The 20,816-nt window shown below is 37.1% G+C and overlaps 1 protein-coding gene across 1 annotated transcript in view; it reads right to left on the reverse strand.

Moving 5' to 3' along the window:
* Positions 1-15,781: 15,781 nt before the first annotated feature.
* LOC107591926 (pleckstrin homology domain-containing family F member 2-like) overlaps positions 15,782-20,816 on the reverse strand; it is a 35,335-nt gene continuing 30,300 nt past the window's right edge. Inside the window, exon 2 of the mRNA XM_016281217.1 lies at positions 15,782-18,816. Within this exon, the coding sequence (XP_016136703.1) occupies positions 18,068-18,805 (738 nt within the window). The 5' untranslated portion in view covers positions 18,806-18,816 and the 3' untranslated portion in view covers positions 15,782-18,067. The remainder of the gene's footprint in view (positions 18,817-20,816) is intronic.

Raw genomic sequence — 20,816 nt, forward strand, 5'->3', positions numbered from 1 at the left:
TAATTAATGCTCTATGAATTAGCATGAACTAACAATGAACAACTGCATTTTTATTAACTAACATTAGCAAAGATGAATAGATACTGTAATAAATGTATTGTTCATTGTTTGTTCATATCATTTAATACATTAACTAATGGAACCTTATTGTAAAGTGTCACTGAAATGTTTTATAACATTATAAATGTCTTTACTGTTACTTTTGATCAATTTAATGTATCCTTGCTGAATAAAATTACCCCACATTTGAACAGAACAGTAAAATTTAAAAGACAATTGGCATATTTTGATGGCTAAGATCATTTGCCATTTTTCCCCTTTGTAATGTACAACCTAAAATACATTTGTTGCTTTAATAAGCCCTAACAGGATGATGTATGTTTACATTTATATATAAATGAATTTGCAAGACAAGTTACATTTACTATGAGCTAGTTTGCTTACAGATTTACATACTAAGAAATACTTTGTTATCTCTCATCCAGCTCTTTATGTCTAGCCATCAATCAAAGTCTTTATTCTCACCATATATATTAAAACGAATACTAACTCCCTCCCATGTAATTTTTACTTCAGTTGGTAGAATGGTAAAATTTTCAGCCACAAGTTAGCATCACTGAGCTGTTCTAAATTTCATTAGCATGAATTAGTGTTACAGTGGTATGTTGCCATGGACAATTATCTAATATCCTGTTTAGCACTCAGTTGTGCAACTGACCAATCAGAATGACGTATTCTGTGTATAATTAAAGTGTTTCCTTAATAAAATCACATCTTTAATAATTGAGTTATATTAAGTTAACTAATTAAGTTATGCTATAAAGATGAAAACATTAGTCCTACAGGCATGGTTCAGCATATCAGAGTTGACCCTTCTGGAACTCATTTTCCAAGAAGCATCTTCAATAAATACACTTATTGGAGGTCATGACACATTAATTTGAATTGTTTATTTCAGAAGAGACATCAGAGTACAGGGAGACCTGACCACTCACAGTACAGCTACCAAACAACAAATTACTGTCAGGGCGTGAAACAGATTTATTGTCACACTGACTGAGCTGAAATTGCAGGTTATTTTTATCAAAAAATTAAGGACCATAGGTTAACAGGAAAATAATTTTGACCGACATATGAATATCTGGAAACATCCCTCGATAATTAATTCTGATGTTCATATGCTGCACATCACACCAAGAAAAGCAATGTTTTTCAAGACGTCAACATTTTGTGTGTTTAACATGTTATTCTCAGAAGTGAATCTGGTTTAAATTAAATCCACTGCAGGATAAGCAAAAGAAACAGGATATTTTGTTGGCAATGCAGTAATCCACTTCACTAGTGGAAAAACATCTTCCACTCAAACTTTGTGAAAATCAGTGGCAGCAGCTTATTTTATCCAATACACCTACAGCTCAGGTCATCCAGGTGACATTTTGTTAATAGACTATTCTTTTTATTCAGACCCCCTCACAGACCAAGCAAATTCACAATAATACATAAAGACACAGTATGTGTCATTTTACGCTATTCAGTGAGGAGTTCTCTGACCTCAATTAAGACACATAATGCAGAGTTCAATCACGTCTCTTTTCACAGGCAACTGCTACAGTCTTGCACCTACTTCCATTCTGGGATCCGAGTGAGTCAGGAAACACACCTTGACCTGTAGTACTAGAATCAAAGTTTCTATGAAATATCCTGAAGCTAGTTTTGTGTTTACATGAGACAAATAGCTGTTCAAATGCTTGTAAATAAACAAGATCATATCTAAATAAGGTAAAATGTCTATTGAAAGAGAAGGATGAGCACATCACTCAATATTCCATCAAACAAAATGCTTTCATTGGTGTCACCACGGTGGCTTAATCAACACTGCTAAAAATGAAACTGCTTTTGCAGCATTAACTCATGCCAAAAAAATTAAATCAATAAATCTAAAAAAAAAACAAAAAACAATCTTGTCTTGTTCTCCTTAACTGAATAAACCCCAACAATATATATTTATTAAATTATATAATACTCACTAATTTAGACATATTTGAGACATGAAATGATACAATGTTTTGGATTTGTCATACAACATCTAGCACATTATGTTGGCTAATTTGGCTTTAAAAGCACAGTAAGAAATTGGGAGAATTCCAAGGACAGCTCCAGCAGGGGACAGGCTACCAAAATGGATATGAACAGACACCCAATAACAAAAAATTTGACAAAACAATGGAAAGCTTGTTTCTGAAAACTAGAAAGAGCTGAAAAAATCTTCAAAGTAATAAATCTGTTTAAGACCTGTGCTTACTGTGCTGCAGGAGTCGGTGACAATTATTAATCAACCAGCTTATTAATTAATCATTAAAACTCTAAATTAAAATGAACCACAAATATAATCAGCCACTGCCCTGTTGGATATATTTTTGTGTCATTTGTGTCCATTCTGTCACTCCTTTGGTCTTGGTTCTTCAATGAAAGCATGACAACAAGCAAACTGTCCATGTGAATTGGCCACTACAGACTTTATTGTCATAGAGCTGGTGATGTCTGCCGCTCCATGGACAGTCCATAACTAACGCAAATGGTAATGCTTCATTTTTACTTATCATGGCAACCAGCATGTTGGTGGCAGAAATTAAAACAGAACACAATGTAAACGTAAAAGGTTCTTGAGGTTCCTCAAGTGTTCCTCCAACATTCACATGCCAAAGAGCTGCCTACCACAAAGCATTCATTAAAAATATATATAATTTCATAAATGATTATACACAAGTGTATAGAGAGAAAGTCCCTGACAATATTTGAAGGATGAGACATCAAACCTATCTTCTTTTTTTTTTTTACGGTGTTTGCCTGCATGGCAAATGTGTAATTAAAACTTTGTCCTCTTTTCCACTGAGGACACACACACACACACAATATATTTCAGTCATATTCTTAAATATTAAGTCCTATTTTTTTTTTTAAAGACTTTTCACTTTTCATGTTTTTAATAGTCTAGACTTTTGCAGGTTTTTCTGACAGCTCAATGTTACATGACAATCAGATGACCCGATGTAACCACACTTATGCTAAATGTAAAAAATAAACTAGCATCTTCAAATAAAGTACAATTAGAAATGAATGTAATGAGGTTCCTCAAGTGTTCCTCCAACATTCACATGCCAAAGAGCTGCCTACCACAAAGCATTCATTAAAAATATATATAATTTCATAAATGATTATACACAAGTGTATAGAGAGAAAGTCCCTGACAATATTTGAAGGATGAGACATCAAACCTATCTTCTTTTTTTTTTTTTACGGTGTTTGCCTGCATGGCAAATGTGTAATTAAAACTTTGTCCTCTTTTCCACTGAGGACACACACACACACACAATATATTTCAGTCATATTCTTAAATATTAAGTCCTATTTTTTTTTAAAGACTTTTCACTTTTCATGTTTTTAATAGTCTAGACTTTTGCAGGTTTTTCTGACAGCTCAATGTTACATGACAATCAGATGACCCGATGTAACCACACTTATGCTAAATGTAAAAAATAAACTAGCATCTTCAAATAAAGTACAATTAGAAATGAATGTAATGACGCCCAGAGTTGTCACTGACAGTCCCACATCATCATAATAATGATAAAGTATAGCCTAACTATAAATAAGTGACTCTGTACCACCAAAACAAAAAGTCTGCTGGTGCTACACTATTTTTTACAAGTTTAAAGGGGTCATCGGATGCAACATGCACTTTTACAAGCTGTTTGAACTGAAATGTGTGTCGGCAGTGTGTGTACACATCCACCCTATAACAATAATGATCCACCCAGTGTTTTTTTTTTTAAGTCTCGTTAAATAATTTCCCCTTTCACAAATCGAGCCGATCTCAGATCCCCTCCCACGATCGTTTGATTGACAGTAGCGTTTCAGCACAGACTGGACTGGTGTCTTACCTTAAGACCCGCCCTGAGTGAGCTGTCATCAGTCCGCCATTGTTTCGACGTACAGATGTAGACAAAAATGTCTCCTAAGCGATTGAAGTGTTTTGTTGTCGGATGTAATAATGAACATAGCAGTCGTCATTTACTCCCGACATCTGAGCCGCTGAAGACGCAGTGGATTACGCTTGTTTCTGAAGAGAATGCGACCCTGATCTACCTAAATGTGTCTGTCTTCGCGCGAATCTTTCGTGATCCAGCTTCACCTACAGAATGCGTGTAAGGTTTTTTTAATGAATCGTTGCAAATCGCCTTTACTAATAATGTACTAGTTAGGAGTTTCACGATGACTGCGACTAAAGTTTACCGTTTCTCAGAGAGCGGCTCGGAAGAGAGGGGCGGGGTCAGCAGAGCTCATTTGCATTTAAAGCGGCATGCAAGGAAACAGCTTGCTATGAACAGAGCTGTTTTGACAGGGTAAAAATGGTGTTGTTTTACACTACCATTGAGAAATTTTAACCAAACTACGTTACAGACTTTTCATTAAGACCCTGAAGAATCATATCAACCCGTGGAAAATGTGCATCCGATGACCCCTTTAAGGCAAGAAATGAACAGCTTGAGCTTGCACAGAAACAAGTGTTCACTGGCAGTAAATTGCAAGTTAGAATCGAGTATACTTTGAAAAATGGATTCACTTGTTTGAGTCAGTGAGAACACTGCACTGTTCTTAAATGGTGCAGATGGAAGCTCACTTGCAAGCTCTGTGTATTTGTCAGCTATTTACAGACGCTGATATTTAGACAAGCGCGAATCAAGAGAATCAACTTTTGAGTCTCTCTGAATGAATTAGGGTGTTTAAATGAATCAGTTGAGTGAATGATTCATTGACAGGTTTCTTTCCTCCTTCTTTTTTGAGGTTTTGCGGCAGCTGGAATCCAAATTGTTGCATTACTGCCACCTTCTTTTCTATCTTAAAGTCCATTTTTACTTTGGAATCATATTTCTTAAATAAACAATTCCTATCTTGCACATTACAATGTACAACTCTGCACATTGTAATATGCATTTAGGTTTTGTTCCTTAAGTTTTCATCGAATTGTTTGAGTGAACAATTTAATAACGCACTCTGTCAAATGTTTGATTCTTGAATGAATCAGAGTTGTTGAACGAATCGGTTGAGTGAATAAGTCTATCACTGAATTAGGAACAGCACATAACCAAACTACTTTTATTATTTCTGTAAAGTATTTATGACACAAATAGTATGAATACCAGACTAGAATGACATTATATGGTGAATTAAGGGTGATTGGGACATAAGGTCAACTATACAGAATTAATTTTCTTACCTAACGAGTGAAAATAAAAACTTTTTTTGCTGAGCCCTAGCTGTAAGACCACATAATTAAAATGGGATCCCTCATTGGTGTGACATCATATAGGTGGGCGGGGCAGGCATCAGACAGGAAGTTGACTGTGAAATGCATGAACTGAGGAAAATTACATAAGCTTTTGCTAGTTTTCATAAGGTCCTAAAATTGTCATAGCTACTATAATATACAAACTTTTGATGGAAACATAAATACAATGCACTACTTCTACAAAATCAGTAAAAAAAAAAAATAAAAAAAGTGCTAATATCATGTTTCTATATTCAGAATTAGGTTGTTTTTATTTTGTCCCATCCACCCAAGCACAATTTGGGTGGATACACAGCATAATTTTGGGTGATCGGGACAGTGCTTAAAGGCTTTGCTAATTAAGAAAATGATTGACCTTTTAATAGAGAACCATTGTATATGCTCTGTATGCTCTAAATCAGTGGTTTCCAAACGTTTTATTTGAGCCCTAGCTGTAAGACCACATAATTAAAATGGGATCCCTCATTGGTGTGACATCATATAGGTGGGCGGGGCAGGCATCAGACAGGAAGTTGACTGTGAAATGCATGAACTGAGGAAAATTACATAAGCTTTTGCTAGTTTTCATAAGGTCCTAAAATTGTCATAGCTACTATAATATACAAACTTTTGATGGAAACATAAATACAATGCACTACTTCTACAAAATCAGTAAAAAAAATTAAAAAAAAGTGCTAATATCATGTTTCTATATTCAGAATTAGGTTGTTTTTATTTTGTCCCATCCACCCAAGCACAATTTGGGTGGATGCACAGCATAATTTTGGGTGATCGGGACAGTGCTTAAAGGCTTTGCTAATTAAGAAAATGATTGACCTTTTAATAGAGAACCATTGTATATGCTCTGTATGCTCTAAATCAGTGGTTTCCAAACGTTTTATTTGTGCAAGTCCTAATCAACCACAAAAATATTCACCAACTTGCTAGATTTTGCTAAAACAAAAATTCTGAATTAGAAGCATTCTGAAAATAAAAGCATTATATATAAACGTTTTTTTGTTTTGTTTTTTTTACTTATTTTTTTGTTGCGGTAATAAACCATATTCATATTTCTGTTAAAGGTTTGTGCAGGTTAAATGTGTTAATTGGTGATGGGGCCACCCAACATTTTTTTTTTTTTCAACAATTTTATTTTATTTTTTATTCTTTGGACCTGTCCTGAAGAGGTTTTTTTTTTACTTGTCTATTTAATTTTTTTATGTTTTCAATTACTTTTGAACTTCAAGCCTTCTTTTACCTCAGTTGCATGTGTTGTATTGTATGAATTGTGGATGGATTTATGAACTGAGAAATAAAGTTGAACAGAAATAAAATAAATATTTTAAATAAGGAAATATTGCATGTAAAATTATATCAAAGTATGAACTAACTTGTGCAATTCAGTAAATATTCTTACACTACCCTAAATCAATGAAAAAATGTGCTGCCCCAATCACCTAAATGTTACCAAAAAAATTTTTTAGGCTCAGTTTACAGAAAAGTGTACGTCACACATCCTTTCATTATAATATAACATTGTTTCCTCCTCAAATGGGTAGTTAACATCTTCAGTATTACAGAAATGTAGCATGTGTTGGGCTGATGTTTTTAATTTATGGCAAGAAACCTTGCACAAGCTAAACTAAAGGTTGAGAAGTTAAATGGATTAAGGAACCGTCTGTTTCTGAACACTGTCAGATCTAACAGCTCCTTTTGTCATCCTACGGTTTTTGGGGCCCCTGAACAACATATTGACTTGGGCCCCCTCTGTAAAAATCTCGTTCTGGGTCCCCTCTTCCTCGTCAGGCCCTTGGACTCGTTCTAACCTTTTCCACCACTATAGCACCCATGTGCACTTGTGTTCCAATTCATTGCACAATCTTCTATTTCACCTCTGCAACAACACTGTGCTGTCCATTTTCCTATTGCTCTGTATTGATCTATTATTTGTAGTTCAGCATTTTGATGGTAGATACACATTTCTGTCAGCTGCCACAGATTTTGCAGTTGATACGCACTGAATCATGGTTCTGCAAAGACAAAGAACAAAAAATTGGCCATTGAACCAACTTGGCCTGCAAGTAGAAGGCTAAGCTAGCAAGTGAATTTAAGCATTAGTAATGAGTCTCAAAAAGGTCATTTCATCATAACTGGAACTGACATATAAAGCACGGCAATTAAAAACTAAATCTGTCTGAATGACCTTGTTATAAGGAAGATCAACTGGAATCAGTATCAGAAAAAAAGCTAGATATGGATAATCTTTGAAATGCATTGAAAGTTCAAAGGCATTGGTTCAAGAAAAAGCTTCTTTCAGTTTTCTTCTACTTAATACTGACTCAAGCCTTTGCTCAACTGCTCAGCAAAACCAAAATAAGTACTACATAACGTGAAAGAAGCACAGCAGACTCCTTACAATAATTGAATTAATTTGCTTTTCTTTGTTGCAAATGTGTTCAATTTAGACTGTAATTAGTGTTTTATTCCCCTGGTGTCGCAGGGAGATCTGTGCAACACAGCAATTGTGAGTCTCTGTGTTTTTGTTTAAGGGCACTTGATGTCAACAACATGGCATTTCTAAGTCCCACTTCTTTAAAGCTTTCAAACGAATGCTATTTACTTGTTCAGTAAATCATTTATGCACAACACAGTTCTCCTGGCAACCCCGTATGACGCTCAAAGAAAATTTGTCTTGCTTTCTGAACTGTCACATGTGTGAGACGGTGAGATTGAACTCCCTCTGTCTTTAAAGGAAGAGTTCACCCAAAAATGAAAATTAGCTGAAAATGTTTTCACCCACAGGCCATCCAAGTTGTAGATGAGTTTGTTTCTTCATCACAACAGACTTGGAGAAATTAAGCATTACATCAGTTGCTCACCAATGGATCCTCTAGTGAATGGGTGCCATCAGAATGAGAGTCAAAACAGCTAACAACATCACAATAATCCACAAGACTCCAACAGTTAACATCTAAGTAAAAAGCTGTGTGTTCGTAAGAAACAAATCCATCATGAAGATATTTTATCTTAAATACAAGTCCATAATAATGTTTCCTCCAGTGAAAATGTCCTACCACATCGAAATCCACCAATGCAGTTTTCACTTGTAAACGGTGCTTGTTCTGTGCATATTTCTCTCCTGATTCAGAGGAATGACTTTTCACTGAAGACAGAGTTAAAAACATCTTAATGATGGATTGGTTTCTTACAAACCAGCAGCTTTTCGCTTTACAAGACGTTAATTGATGAACTGGAGTTGTGTGGATTATTGTGTTTTGATCAGTTGTTTGAACTCTCATTCTGATGGCACCCATTCACTGCAGAGGATCCAACTTTACCCACTCAGCATGTTTAAGCTGCAGCTGCACCATTATCTTCTCTGACAGGCTCACATCCCAATGGCTATTTTCCCCAAAAACCTCCATGCAATGGCAGAGGAATTTGGAAAACAGATGAAAAATGGAATCGGCAAACATTTTTTCATTTGGTTCATCATAATAGCGGCTTTGCCTTTATGGTGTTTATATTGTCTATTCAGCAAAGTGCAACAGAATAAGAAGAGAAAAGAATTCACCAGCAAATGCAGAAGTCAGGTGACTTTTAGAATACAACCTTGAGACTAGAGTTTTAAAGAGACCTGAAGTGGAAACAAAGTAAAGAAAGTGGATGGAAAAACTCAGAAACTAGCTGTTTATCATCCAAGGCTTCAAAGTAGCAGTGCATTAGACCACAGACAGGGATATAGACTATGAAGGGCAAATGGCAAATACTTATTCTCAAATGGCCAGGCTGTTAGCTGCATTTCGGCATCTCCTGAAAGCTTTTGCACGTTCCGTGAGAGATGTGCACTTTATCGTCGAGTTGCTGCAGTAGAAGAATGTGAGTATGTTAAGGTAAATGTGCAGAGTTGCAGTTTATGGGTATTTTCAAACAGCTTTTAGACATCCAAACAACAGCTATGAGTGTGAAATTGGTATTGCTTTGAGGTTTTACTGGCATAGATTTTGAAAACATTTCTATGGGGGAGAGGAGAACAATCTTACTTCAGAATGAACAGACGAGTAGGATTCAGGATACATGGAGTCGAAACCCCTTGCTCCAAAAATGGCCTTTTAGATATAGCTTTTTTCTTTTTTTATTAAGATATCACAATACATGTATTTAAGAGAAAACATGCTGCTTAAAAGTAGTAGTAGTAGAAAAGCTCTCGACTGGAATCCTCAGGGGCACAGAAGAAAAGGCCGTCCGAGGAGAACGTGGAGGCGGACAGTGACAGAAGAACTGTCAAATAAAAACCTGACATGGACGGAAGCCAAGAGAACGGCCACCAACAGGACAGTCGTTGATGCCCTATGTCTCGCTAGAGGCGAAGAGGACTAACTAAACTAACTAATGCTGCTTAAATGCTACTAATGCAGTCTAAAAATGGTCTGTGTCAAGGCTGTGTCATACTGGTTACAATGATTTGGTCTGATATTTAGCATATTTAAAGCATCTATTAACCAGTCTTCCACTACTAACTTTTGTGATTTTTTTTCATGGCGGAATATCCAAATTATGCTCACATTAAAAACGATTTAAATAAATAAATCGATGAAATCTATCTATAAATAAATAAGTCTCCTATCTCAGAAATATCCACAAAACTCATTTTTATACAAATTAAACTCCCTTTACAGAAAAAAAAATCATTGAAACTCAATAATCACAAATAAAAAGTCTCAGTAAGATCCACTTTCAAAACTACAACTCGCTAAACAAAATAAAAAAATAATATATGCATATACCTGATGATGACCTTTTAGATGCCGAAGTGGCTAGAGGAGCCAGTTGTTTACGTACAAAAACTTGACTGTTGTTCACCAGTTCCATTATATTTTGCAGTTCATACCAGTGCAGTTCATATATAAATTGGTTTTATTAAGTGAACTAAAAGTTCCATTAATGCCTTAAAATAAACTGATAATCACCATAATAATACACATGGCAACACAGATTATGAATGAAATGAACAAAATTGGACTTCCAATAAACCATATGAAGGTTCTTTCTAAAGAACTCTCTAAACATGATTTAAAGTAGTTCATATTCATTTCTACACAACTAGATGGACTGTAACGGGAAAAGAATTACCATACTGAGCTGTTTGTATAAGTGTATGTAAACATGAATATCCCCAGCTGCTCTGTGTAGTCTATAGAGCAGGGTTCCTCAAATCTTGCCCTGGAGGTCCAATGCGGTGCAGAGTTTAGCTCCAACCCTGATCAAACCCACCTACCTGTGATTTTCTAATGATCCTGAAGACGTTGATTAGCATGCTCAGGTGTGTTTGATTAGGGTTAGAGCTAAACTCTGCAGGAAAATGGATCTTGTGGGCCAGATTTGAGGATCCCTGCTATAGAGGGTGTGTGTTAAATGTTGTAACCACTAATTAGGTGTTATCTCAAAGCTTTTAGACAGAGAGCAAGATCGTTCCACCCACCACCTGACATCGCTCAAGCTGATATGAAGTGCATCTTTTGCACTCTTCCAGAAACACGCACAATTATACAGTCGCACACTCTTCGTCTGCCTGTCACACACAACACATTCCTGACTAATTACTGTACAAGTCTAATCTCCCAGCTACTAGGCCTTAATGTTAACTTTTGTCAACATTTCATGCTGTCAGTTTGATTTGGCCTCTTGGGCCTGTCTAAAGCAGACTTTGTCTTTACAAAATAAATTACCATGCATTGTGCCAGTTTGAACAGTGCAACCTGACAAAATTACAGGAGTAACATTTAGATGTGGGATATGAAAGAAGCGTCACAGATGTCTCCTTCAAATTCAAGGCCCACATTTGTTTTAAATCAGAAAGGTAATCTAGCTGCACAAATGTAAAAGCCAGAGTTAGGATGCGTAATGCATGAGAATGACAGCAATACAACACCTTCTGTAAATACTATTTCTCTTACACAAGACGTGTTGCCTTTGATAAGATGACATTCATCAATTCCCTTTTTTTTTCAGACTTCATCTCTAAAAAAAAAATTTTTTTAAAGCCACACAGCGCGGCACTGCCATGTTGTGACACCGTCAAGTACATTGTCATGAGGAAAAGCAATTTCCCCACCATTATCCACAGGTTTCAGTGGTTTCCGCTTTACATGAAAGTTAATTGCTTTAAAATTGTGTTTGTTCTTTCAAAATATAGCTATTTGGTTTTGGGAAACGGAATAACTTGAGTGATTACTGTGGTGGATGGTGAATGAGAGGACAGGTTATAGTAATAAGTTTATTGTTTTTGCATACTGCATTGAATATGTACATAATATATAGGCAGCCTGAGTATAATTCAATTAATATGATCCAATATGAACTAATAATTAATATGATCATACAAATAACTCTTATGAAGAATGTTTATTTAGCAGTTTTTTCGATTCAACTTTTTAAAAATGGCCTAATATTTTCTAGAGCAGAGAAATAATTGACATTTTCACATCCAATTAACATTACCTGATAGACTTTTTTTTTTAAATTATGTTCATTCAAAAATATTTCCCTTGCTAACCGTTGTCCTTCACTTAGCAGTGTATGGCAAAGAAAGAGTTCAGCTAAAAATGAAAAATGTATGCATGTTATTTTCTGTGGAACACAAAAGTAGACATTTTTGAACAATAATTACACAGCTTTTGCCATTTAAATGGCGATTCACAGTGCTGTCATGCTCCAAAAAGGGCCCAAAAAAAAACACTATAAAAGGAACAATCAAAATTCAAAAATGGCACCTCCTGTGCAGTGCTTTATGGGGGCCGCATGTTACACAAAGCAAAGTAATATCAGAAAGCCCAGACAGTTCTAAATTGTGCAGTCATAAAGCAGACTATTGCATAGTAATGATGGGTGTTAAGGAATGGAAAAAAGATCTTCCTCCTACTCTCATGCATTATGCTATCAGACACAAAGGGCAAGAGCATGTCCAGCATTTTTAAACGAGAACACACAGATGAAAGCTTCATTTCCTGCAGTGTGTGGGTGCTTTCCTTTAGACCATTATAGTTTAAAGCACAGGGCTCCACTCCTCCTACAAGGACCGATATTGCCTTAAAATACAACTACATCCAATTTGGGCAGTAGCTCGGAGTAAGTAACATTCAATGAGAAATAAATTCTTATTGGCATCGGTGGTTCCGTGAAGAATATTTAACATCCATGAAAACTTTCCACTGCATAAAACTTTTAATCTAAAGAACCTTTTTCCACTATAAACAAACTTTTGTGACAAGTTTCTTTATAGTGGAAAAGGGTTCTTTAGATTTTTATAATGTTCTTCACACCAAGAAAAAAAAAAGTGTGTGTGTGTATGTATGTATATATATATATATATATATATATATATATATATATATATATATATACACACACACACATACATATACACACACACACACACACACACACACACACACACACAGACAGAGTTATTTCAAGAACTGTTCATTTAAAGGTTCTTTGGGGAACCCAAAATGTCTCTATGCATCAGTGTGAAAACCCTCTTTTGGAATATACATATATACATATCCATGACCAATATTTCTGTGGCATAGTCTGTTTCTATAACTTTCTGACAAGCAGAAATTCTGATTACAGAGTCTATACACATTTTACCATATTTATATATTTTCTGTACAATTATTGACTGCCACACCATTATTGGAGTAGAATTTTTCTCACCAGTCTATTATAACTATATCATCAATTTCAGATCAAATTGTCGATCAAATTTAGATCAAAGTGTGGTTTCTCACTTTACACCATGAAACTATTGAGTCTATAGACCATGAGTCTATTTTTTTCTATAGACCATGAGTCTATTTTTGCTTAAGTAGGTCGTTCCTGGACAGAATAAAACTAAAAAATCTGGACAAAGTCAAAGATTGCTCCAAAAAAAGTCCACCGCTCTCCAGTGCCAGCAGGGGGCGCACTTTAGCTGTCATTATGAAGCACATTGTAAAACTGTCATGATGAATCTCAGCCAATCTGACATTCTCTATGAGTTTCTATCCTCTCACCCACAACTACACACAGACTGAACTCAAACTCATTGAAATTCATGTGATACCAGAAGCGCATTCTGTCAAACTAAATAACTGATGCTTATGCAGCAGTATCAATTTTTCTATTTGGATTTTTCAGCTGAAGGATTAAATTCAATTTAGTTTAGTTTAGTTAACTTCAACTTGGAATATCATTACACACTCCATAAATGTATATGTTTGCAATAACTAACAATTTGTAAGCTGCTTGAATTGCATATACACTATTTTCCCTCCAGGCATTCAGCCCTTAATGAGACGGTTCACCACTTCTGTCATGGTTTACTCATCCTTAATGCCAATTCAATTCAGTATCTCTTTCTTCCATGGAACAAAAACGTAAATTTAAAGAATGTCCATGCTGCTTTAACTAAAGTATATAGTAACCAGGTGCCTTCAAGCCTCCCCATAGAACAAAAAAGTACCATAAAAGCAGTCCATATGACTTCAAAGCCTTTTGACGCCATTTCATGACAAAGTCAAACAGGTTAGGGAAGAAAGTTATACACGGAAGAAAACTCATGATATGGAAGAAAGTAATCTTATAATCTTAATGATCCTTTAAAATATGTTCGACACCAGCAGAGTGCTCACAACTTGTTTATGGAGTCTTAAATGTGATTATATGTTCAATTTTACTTGTGTATTACTTGTGAAAACCAAAGATTACTCTGGATTTGGTCAGTTCAAATGTGTGCAGGACTGCACTAAGCCATTGATTTTGTTTTCCAAAAATGTAAAGGTCATATTAGCGTGTAAAATGCCCCGTTTAAACTTGTTTTAACCCTAGATATACCCAGACTGATAACTGTATTATGGAGATTTTTCTTGCGTCGTGACATGCATGTGATATTTAATCACTTGAGCAGAGCAGAAGGGTTCAACATCTGCAGCCAAGGGCCCTCTGAGAAACGAACAGTGCCGACAGGTTATTATACAGCAAAATGATCCACAGTGAAACCTTTTATAATTATAGACACACCCAAATATTCTTTAAGGTTTGGTGGTCAGGGTAATTAAAAATTTCCCACAAATCTGACAGCAATTAAGCATTCCCGGTTCAGACTACACAATTTTAGCCCGATTTTGCCACGATTTGCTTGACGTAGGGTGTCGTGGGGATTCGTAAAGGACAATGGGCGTCGGGACGCAAGATTCCATCGTTTCAGGTCGTGTAGTGTGTCATAGCGGACGACAACCGATTCCGCATCTGCGATGCTTCAGGACATCACGACAGAAAGACTAGCATGTTGAATTTTTTTCCCGTCGTCTACGACGAGTTCTGTCACATTGGTGACGTTGACCAATAGCAGCACAGAAGCTCTTTCATACACAGGTTTCAAACATGGCCAAACGAAAGAGAGATGATGGTGCTGCCAGGTGGAATTATGAGATAGCGGAAAGGTTCGTGGAGCTGTGGCAACAGTACTCCTGCCTGTATGTGTCATCCAGGGACTACCATGACAGAACAAAGAAAGAAAAATGCTGGCGAACTATAGCGGAAGCGCATCAGCAATGTTTACACTCTTGTTTTCGGAAGTCAGTCTCTAGTTCCGCCTTCTCGATGACATCACGCGCGTCGTTACAGACGGCACGCGATGAACAGTCGGGAAGCAACGTGTAGTCTGACATGTTTCTTGTCCACGACACAACAAGATTTTAGGAGTCAAAATCGTGTAATCTGACACAGTGACTATCGTGACCGACAAAAATATTCTGTAGTCTGAACCCGGCATACACTTATTAAAACCCCAGACTGTCAATTTGATGAAGGAATTGAGAGGCAAATAACCGAATATTATTGACAGTCATGTCACACCACAGCACAAATGAGTGGTTTAAGCAACCCATTTATTTCCATGCTTATCAAAAAGCAGCATAGAAATTTATGATTTTTATATTTCAGGCTTTAGTGACTTGTTCCAAGAGAGTGCCATTAACACCATAATGGTCTGACTCCTTAAAAAGCTAATTATTCTGAATAAAGAGCTAGATTTCAGGGACCATTTGTGACCATCATAGGCCAAAAGTTTCAGAACAAATGCTAATCAAACATAAAAGAAGGAATCATGTCAAATAAAAAAATTTAAATGGCACACTAACCCCAGTGACAGAGCAAATAACGTAGCAATCCCCTTAACATACTGCCGCACGTGGCATGGATTATCATACAAAGGCTGACACAAATAGACTAAACTGTAACAGACAGATTATCCATCACAATGACAGACAAACCCGGCGGTGTGCAAGCATTCAGTTTGGTTCCTATCCCAGTAAGTCCTACTTCTAGTGACATTAATACTCTCTGTAACATATGCTGAGCCGCTGGTACTTGTATTTAGCACGTATTACAGAAGACAAGACACAAGAGTTTAAGCGATGCATATATTTCTCAAAATTAGTATCTAATAATGATAATATGATGGATTACGTTCAGTTTTCAGCCCTTTCAGAGTTTTAAATGAGAATTAAAAATGGCAAAAATGTACAAGAAACAGAAAATCCCCAAAATCCATCCAAGAACAAGGGAATCATAAACTACATGTTCAAGAAATCACAAAAGGAAACAAATGGAAAGTAAATGTCAATCCTGATTATTCTCTACTCAGATCTATTCTCTTGTATTTGAAGGCCAGATTTGTAAAAACAAGTAGTCCCCGCCCACATCCTACCCAAGCCCCTTCCCAATCAGGCCCCACCCCTCTCTTGTGGTTTGCAGAGAGTAAAGTGCTGGTAAGCTGATCCAGAGGTGTTCAGGAAATGCACACATGAACCACACGGAAACGCTATGAAAAAAACTAAAAGCAGCAAGCCAAACTAAGAGTAAAATATATATACACAAATGTTTACAACATGCAAAAACAAAATCATCTCAGAATATTACAACTGAAGCAGAATATTACAACATACAAGTAAAATTCAAACAAATCATTTCAGGTTAAATTTGTAACGATTAGACCAATTCATTAACTCAAACATTATGCCACACACAATTATCCTGGAATCTAACGTTACATTCCAAAAGCAAGATTAGATCATTACCTTAAGTCAATCACTGTAAACTTATTTATAAGTCTCACATAAAAGTGTAAAAGCAAAAAAAAAAAAAACACGTTTCACTTAAGTGTATCTGCAACTGCATTTGAACTAGATGGTCTGAGCTGACTTTTTAGCCAGAGTTAGGTTAATTAAATATCCCTTTTCAATGTCAGTTTTATTCTGACACAAACAAAATATGCCATCTTAACAGGTGATCAAGTATTCAGTACTGAGAGGAGTTCTCAAGCAGTATAGCTTCTTCTCCCACAAGCTTGTCTTGTGTAGAAGTAAAAACCACTGTAAACCTGGCAGATCATTGATGAAATATACTACTGTATCTCTCTATAGTGTCTAACAGTCATTTATTAAAACAACACACCACTTTGGAAAGTTGTTAGTGCAGTTTTTCTTGTCGAATAGCCATAAAAAAACTCAACAAAAGGTGGCTGTGTGACAGTCGCTTCCTCATAATGCTTTCGATTCCTGTTCAAAACATGTAGAATTGACTGTCAAGACCCAACATGTGACTTCTCTAACACAAAGAACCCAATGAGAGAGGGCGGGCGGAATGGATAGCGCGTCCTTCGCCTTAGTGATTCCTGTAGGCCGCATACTAATTTGTATAGAGTTGAAATCATGGCTGGAGAGATAACAGCATAGTTTAGGGCATGTGGACTACAGATGCAGGATGTCACAAAATACTACAGCTGGAATCATGGGAATGTCCAAAAGCTATTTGGACAGAGATATTATAATGATTTGAACTATACTCAACTGAAACTGTAGACTCAACTAATTTTGTTGACCATACTAAACCATAACTACAAAAAAAAAAGGTCACTCAATGGTACCTGTGCACCTCTCAACAGAATACGTCATGCGATGTGCCATCAGATAAAGGCCGGTGTCTCAAAGCAAAGAAAGTCATAAATAGTTTCTCATTTCTCGATCCTGAGGATAAATAAGAAGGCACTAAGGCAGTGATGACCTTGTCAGATGAACTTTGCAACAGATTTCCTGCACCACAGCATTATATACATGCATTTACAAGCTTAGTAGCGTCTATCTGATTTGTCATTTGCAATTGCTAGACACTGAGCAAAGTGAGAAACAGAAGATCTTCACCCGAATGCAAGCTTTCACGGTTTGTTAGTGGTTAGTTGTTCAAAGCATTAAATTCAGCTCCTCATTTAAAACTACACCATTTCACCTGAGGGAGTGTATGCCTAGGAACAGCCTGCAATCACATTACCCAACATTCTCTTCCTCCAGTGGATAGCAGCATCACTCAGTAAAAATACGATAGCAAAAAAATGAAGGGGGAAAAAAAAGTTAAAAAGAAGATGAAGGAGCACCATTGCCAACAAATGCATCTACATGAAAGAGGTTAAAAAGGACTATGAGAGTGACTTTAATGTGAAAGTAGAGAGAGCCGACAAGTAGTGTTCATTAATACGCAGGAACAATTCCCATTAAACCTTTTGTTCATATGCACAAGGGCATCTAATTGTTTTGGGAAAGTGTTATTGCCACAGGAACCTTTGCAAACCCTGAATGAAAATTAGACTAAAATAATGGGATAGGATCTGTAGATTGTCAATATTCCTAAAAGTGACCCTCAGTCACTGCTGTCATCATCATCGTCGTCATCCGAGATGTTGCTGCTGGAAATCTCCGGATGGCTGTAGGAGTCCGAGTGGGACGGGAGGGTGGCGCCAGAGAAGAGCTGCTTGTAACAGAACTCGCACACGCGCACCGGTTTGGACGATTGACTGGGAAGCAGGAACTTCTTCTCCGAACAGGGGCCACACACAACGAAGCCGCATTTCCGGCAATGGTGGCGCCGGCTGACGGGGGTGAATTTCGTCTTCTGGCACCGCATGCACACGGTCGCCTCAGAGTCAGGCACCCAGACAGCCGCGTGGTCACCGGTGGGAGATTTCCCGCTTTTTTCTAGTAGGTCCGAGACACACTTGCTGATGTGGCTCATCCACTCAGACTTCTCCGTTGCTGTGGCGGCGTAGACGGCAAAGGATTTTGTGGGCGTTTTAATGAGCCAGCCATTGCGCAGGTCACCCTCATCCTCTACCGTGTCTATGGTGACGCTCTCCAGAGGGATGATGTGCTGCTTATTGTACTTCTTCTTCTGGATGATGATGTTGCCGTACACAAGGATGTCGTTGAAGAGGAAGAACTGTCGGGCTTTGGGCCTTTTGCGGCACAGCTTTGTGAGAACACCCTCTCCTATGAGCACTCGACCTGGAATAACCAGCGGTTGACCTGCTGTGCCAAAGCATACTTCCACGACCCCGATGCGCTTAGAGTTGGCCTCACTATTTGCCAAGCGGTCCACCATCTTTCAGATGCCTGGGAAAGACAAAAATAAGAGGTTATAATTGGAGCAGGAACATAAACTGAATATAATGGCTCAGACAATATTAGTACACATAAAGAGATAAAACCATACAGACTTAAGGAAGGAACACTTGTGGTTTATCAAATCTTAACCAATTCTTTGTTGCCTTTAAAAAGTTCCCTGAATCTGGTCAATTTTGAATCAACTTGTCTTGACCTTGAATCACTTAATGCTTTTGTTTTATACACACAGAGAAGTCTGGAGATCATACACCACTGGTGAAAAATGCTTCTATTTCACTTCAGAACTTCTATTTTTTTTATTAAATTTCAGAGAAAATCATCAGCATATTTTCAAAGTCAGGTTGCCAATGCTTTGAAAGACTATTTCATTAGAAGAATATTCCATTAAAATATACGTATTATCAATGCATATACCTGATTAACCATTGATATCATTAAACTTACAGCACAATAATGCATCCAACCATTTCCTACTCTTAATTTATATTTTTGTTCTATATTACTGACTGTAAATGTGAACAATTACTCAAAAAACAAAGCAATGTGTCCTTAGTTGACAAACACCTGAAGCAAACATAATGTTGATTTAAAATACAGCTCACGAAAAATTATTTTTATTTTATTTTATTTGAAGAAATAACACTTTTTTTCAGCAAGGCATAGGCGCGGGAAGTGCAGAAACTGTTTTTTTTTTTTTCTGTGGGCAACTGTTTAACTATTGGGAATTAAAAAAAAAATCGGAGTGTCTATTTACACTGAGTGCAAATAGCCCGCCTTGTTGGCAGAGGCTATTTACACTAATTCCACCCACCAACGTGTGATTGGGCTAGTCAACATTACGAAAGACGGTCATCAACCGTCAGATTCAGTGGCGTAGATGGTAAAGCGTGTGTCATAGCCTACTCCTTTTGACACGATCGACTCGGGTTCGAATTTGCCTTTTGGCAAACTTTTTTTCTCCCTTTTCAAATTTCAAATCCCATCAGAAAAGCATTTATTTTTAATAAAAATGAAGGAAATAAAAGTTGAAAGTAAAGTATCGGGTAGGGTTAGGGTAGGTGTAGGGAGGGCTTTTGGTTCCAGTAGACTTGATCGGTGTCACGTCATAGCTGTGTGGGCGAAGTGCCGCTCGACAGAGCAACATACGCAGAAAAACTAAGCCATATTGAGTCGGACTGTCCGTACGGTATCTGTGACTGGACAAACGACCCAACGGAATGGCCAGAGGTGTCATTTCCCGACATTTTTGTTACCTGATTGAGTCTATAGGCAAGAGACAGTTTACTACACGCTAGAGATGGAACGATTACCGGTTTCACGATAAATCACGATAAAATGCCCTGACGGTTAGTATTATCGTTTAAAATGTAATTATCATCAAAACCGTATTTGATTATCTAGTCAACATTACGAAAGACGGTCATCAACCGTCAGATTCAGTGGCGTAGATGGTAAAGCGTGTGTCATAGCCTACTCCTTTTGACACGATCGACTCGGGTTCGAATTTGCCTTTTGGCAAACTTTTTTTCTCCCTTTTCAAATTTCAAATCCCATCAGAAAAGCATTTATTTTTAATAAAAATGAAGGAAATAAAAGTTGAAAGTAAAGTATCGGGTAGGGTTAGGGTAGGTGTAGGGAGGGCTTTTGGTTCCAGTAGACTTGATCGGTGTCACGTCATAGCTGTGTGGGCGAAGTGCCGCTCGACAGAGCAACATACGCAGAAAAACTAAGCCATATTGAGTCGGACTGTCCGTACGGTATCTGTGACTGGACAAACGACCCAACGGAATGGCCAGAGGTGTCATTTCCCGACATTTTTGTTACCTGATTGAGTCTATAGGCAAGAGACAGTTTACTACACGCTAGAGATGGAACGATTACCGGTTTCACGATAAATCACGATAAAATGCCCTGACGGTTAGTATTATCGTTTAAAATGTAATTATCATCAAAACCGTATTTGATTATCGCGATTTTGAAAACTAGCG

This window comes from Sinocyclocheilus grahami, unplaced genomic scaffold, assembly GCF_001515645.1.
Source record: "Sinocyclocheilus grahami isolate Dianchi unplaced genomic scaffold, SAMN03320097.WGS_v1.1 scaffold9.1, whole genome shotgun sequence".
Classification (NCBI taxonomy): domain Eukaryota; kingdom Metazoa; phylum Chordata; class Actinopteri; order Cypriniformes; family Cyprinidae; genus Sinocyclocheilus; species Sinocyclocheilus grahami.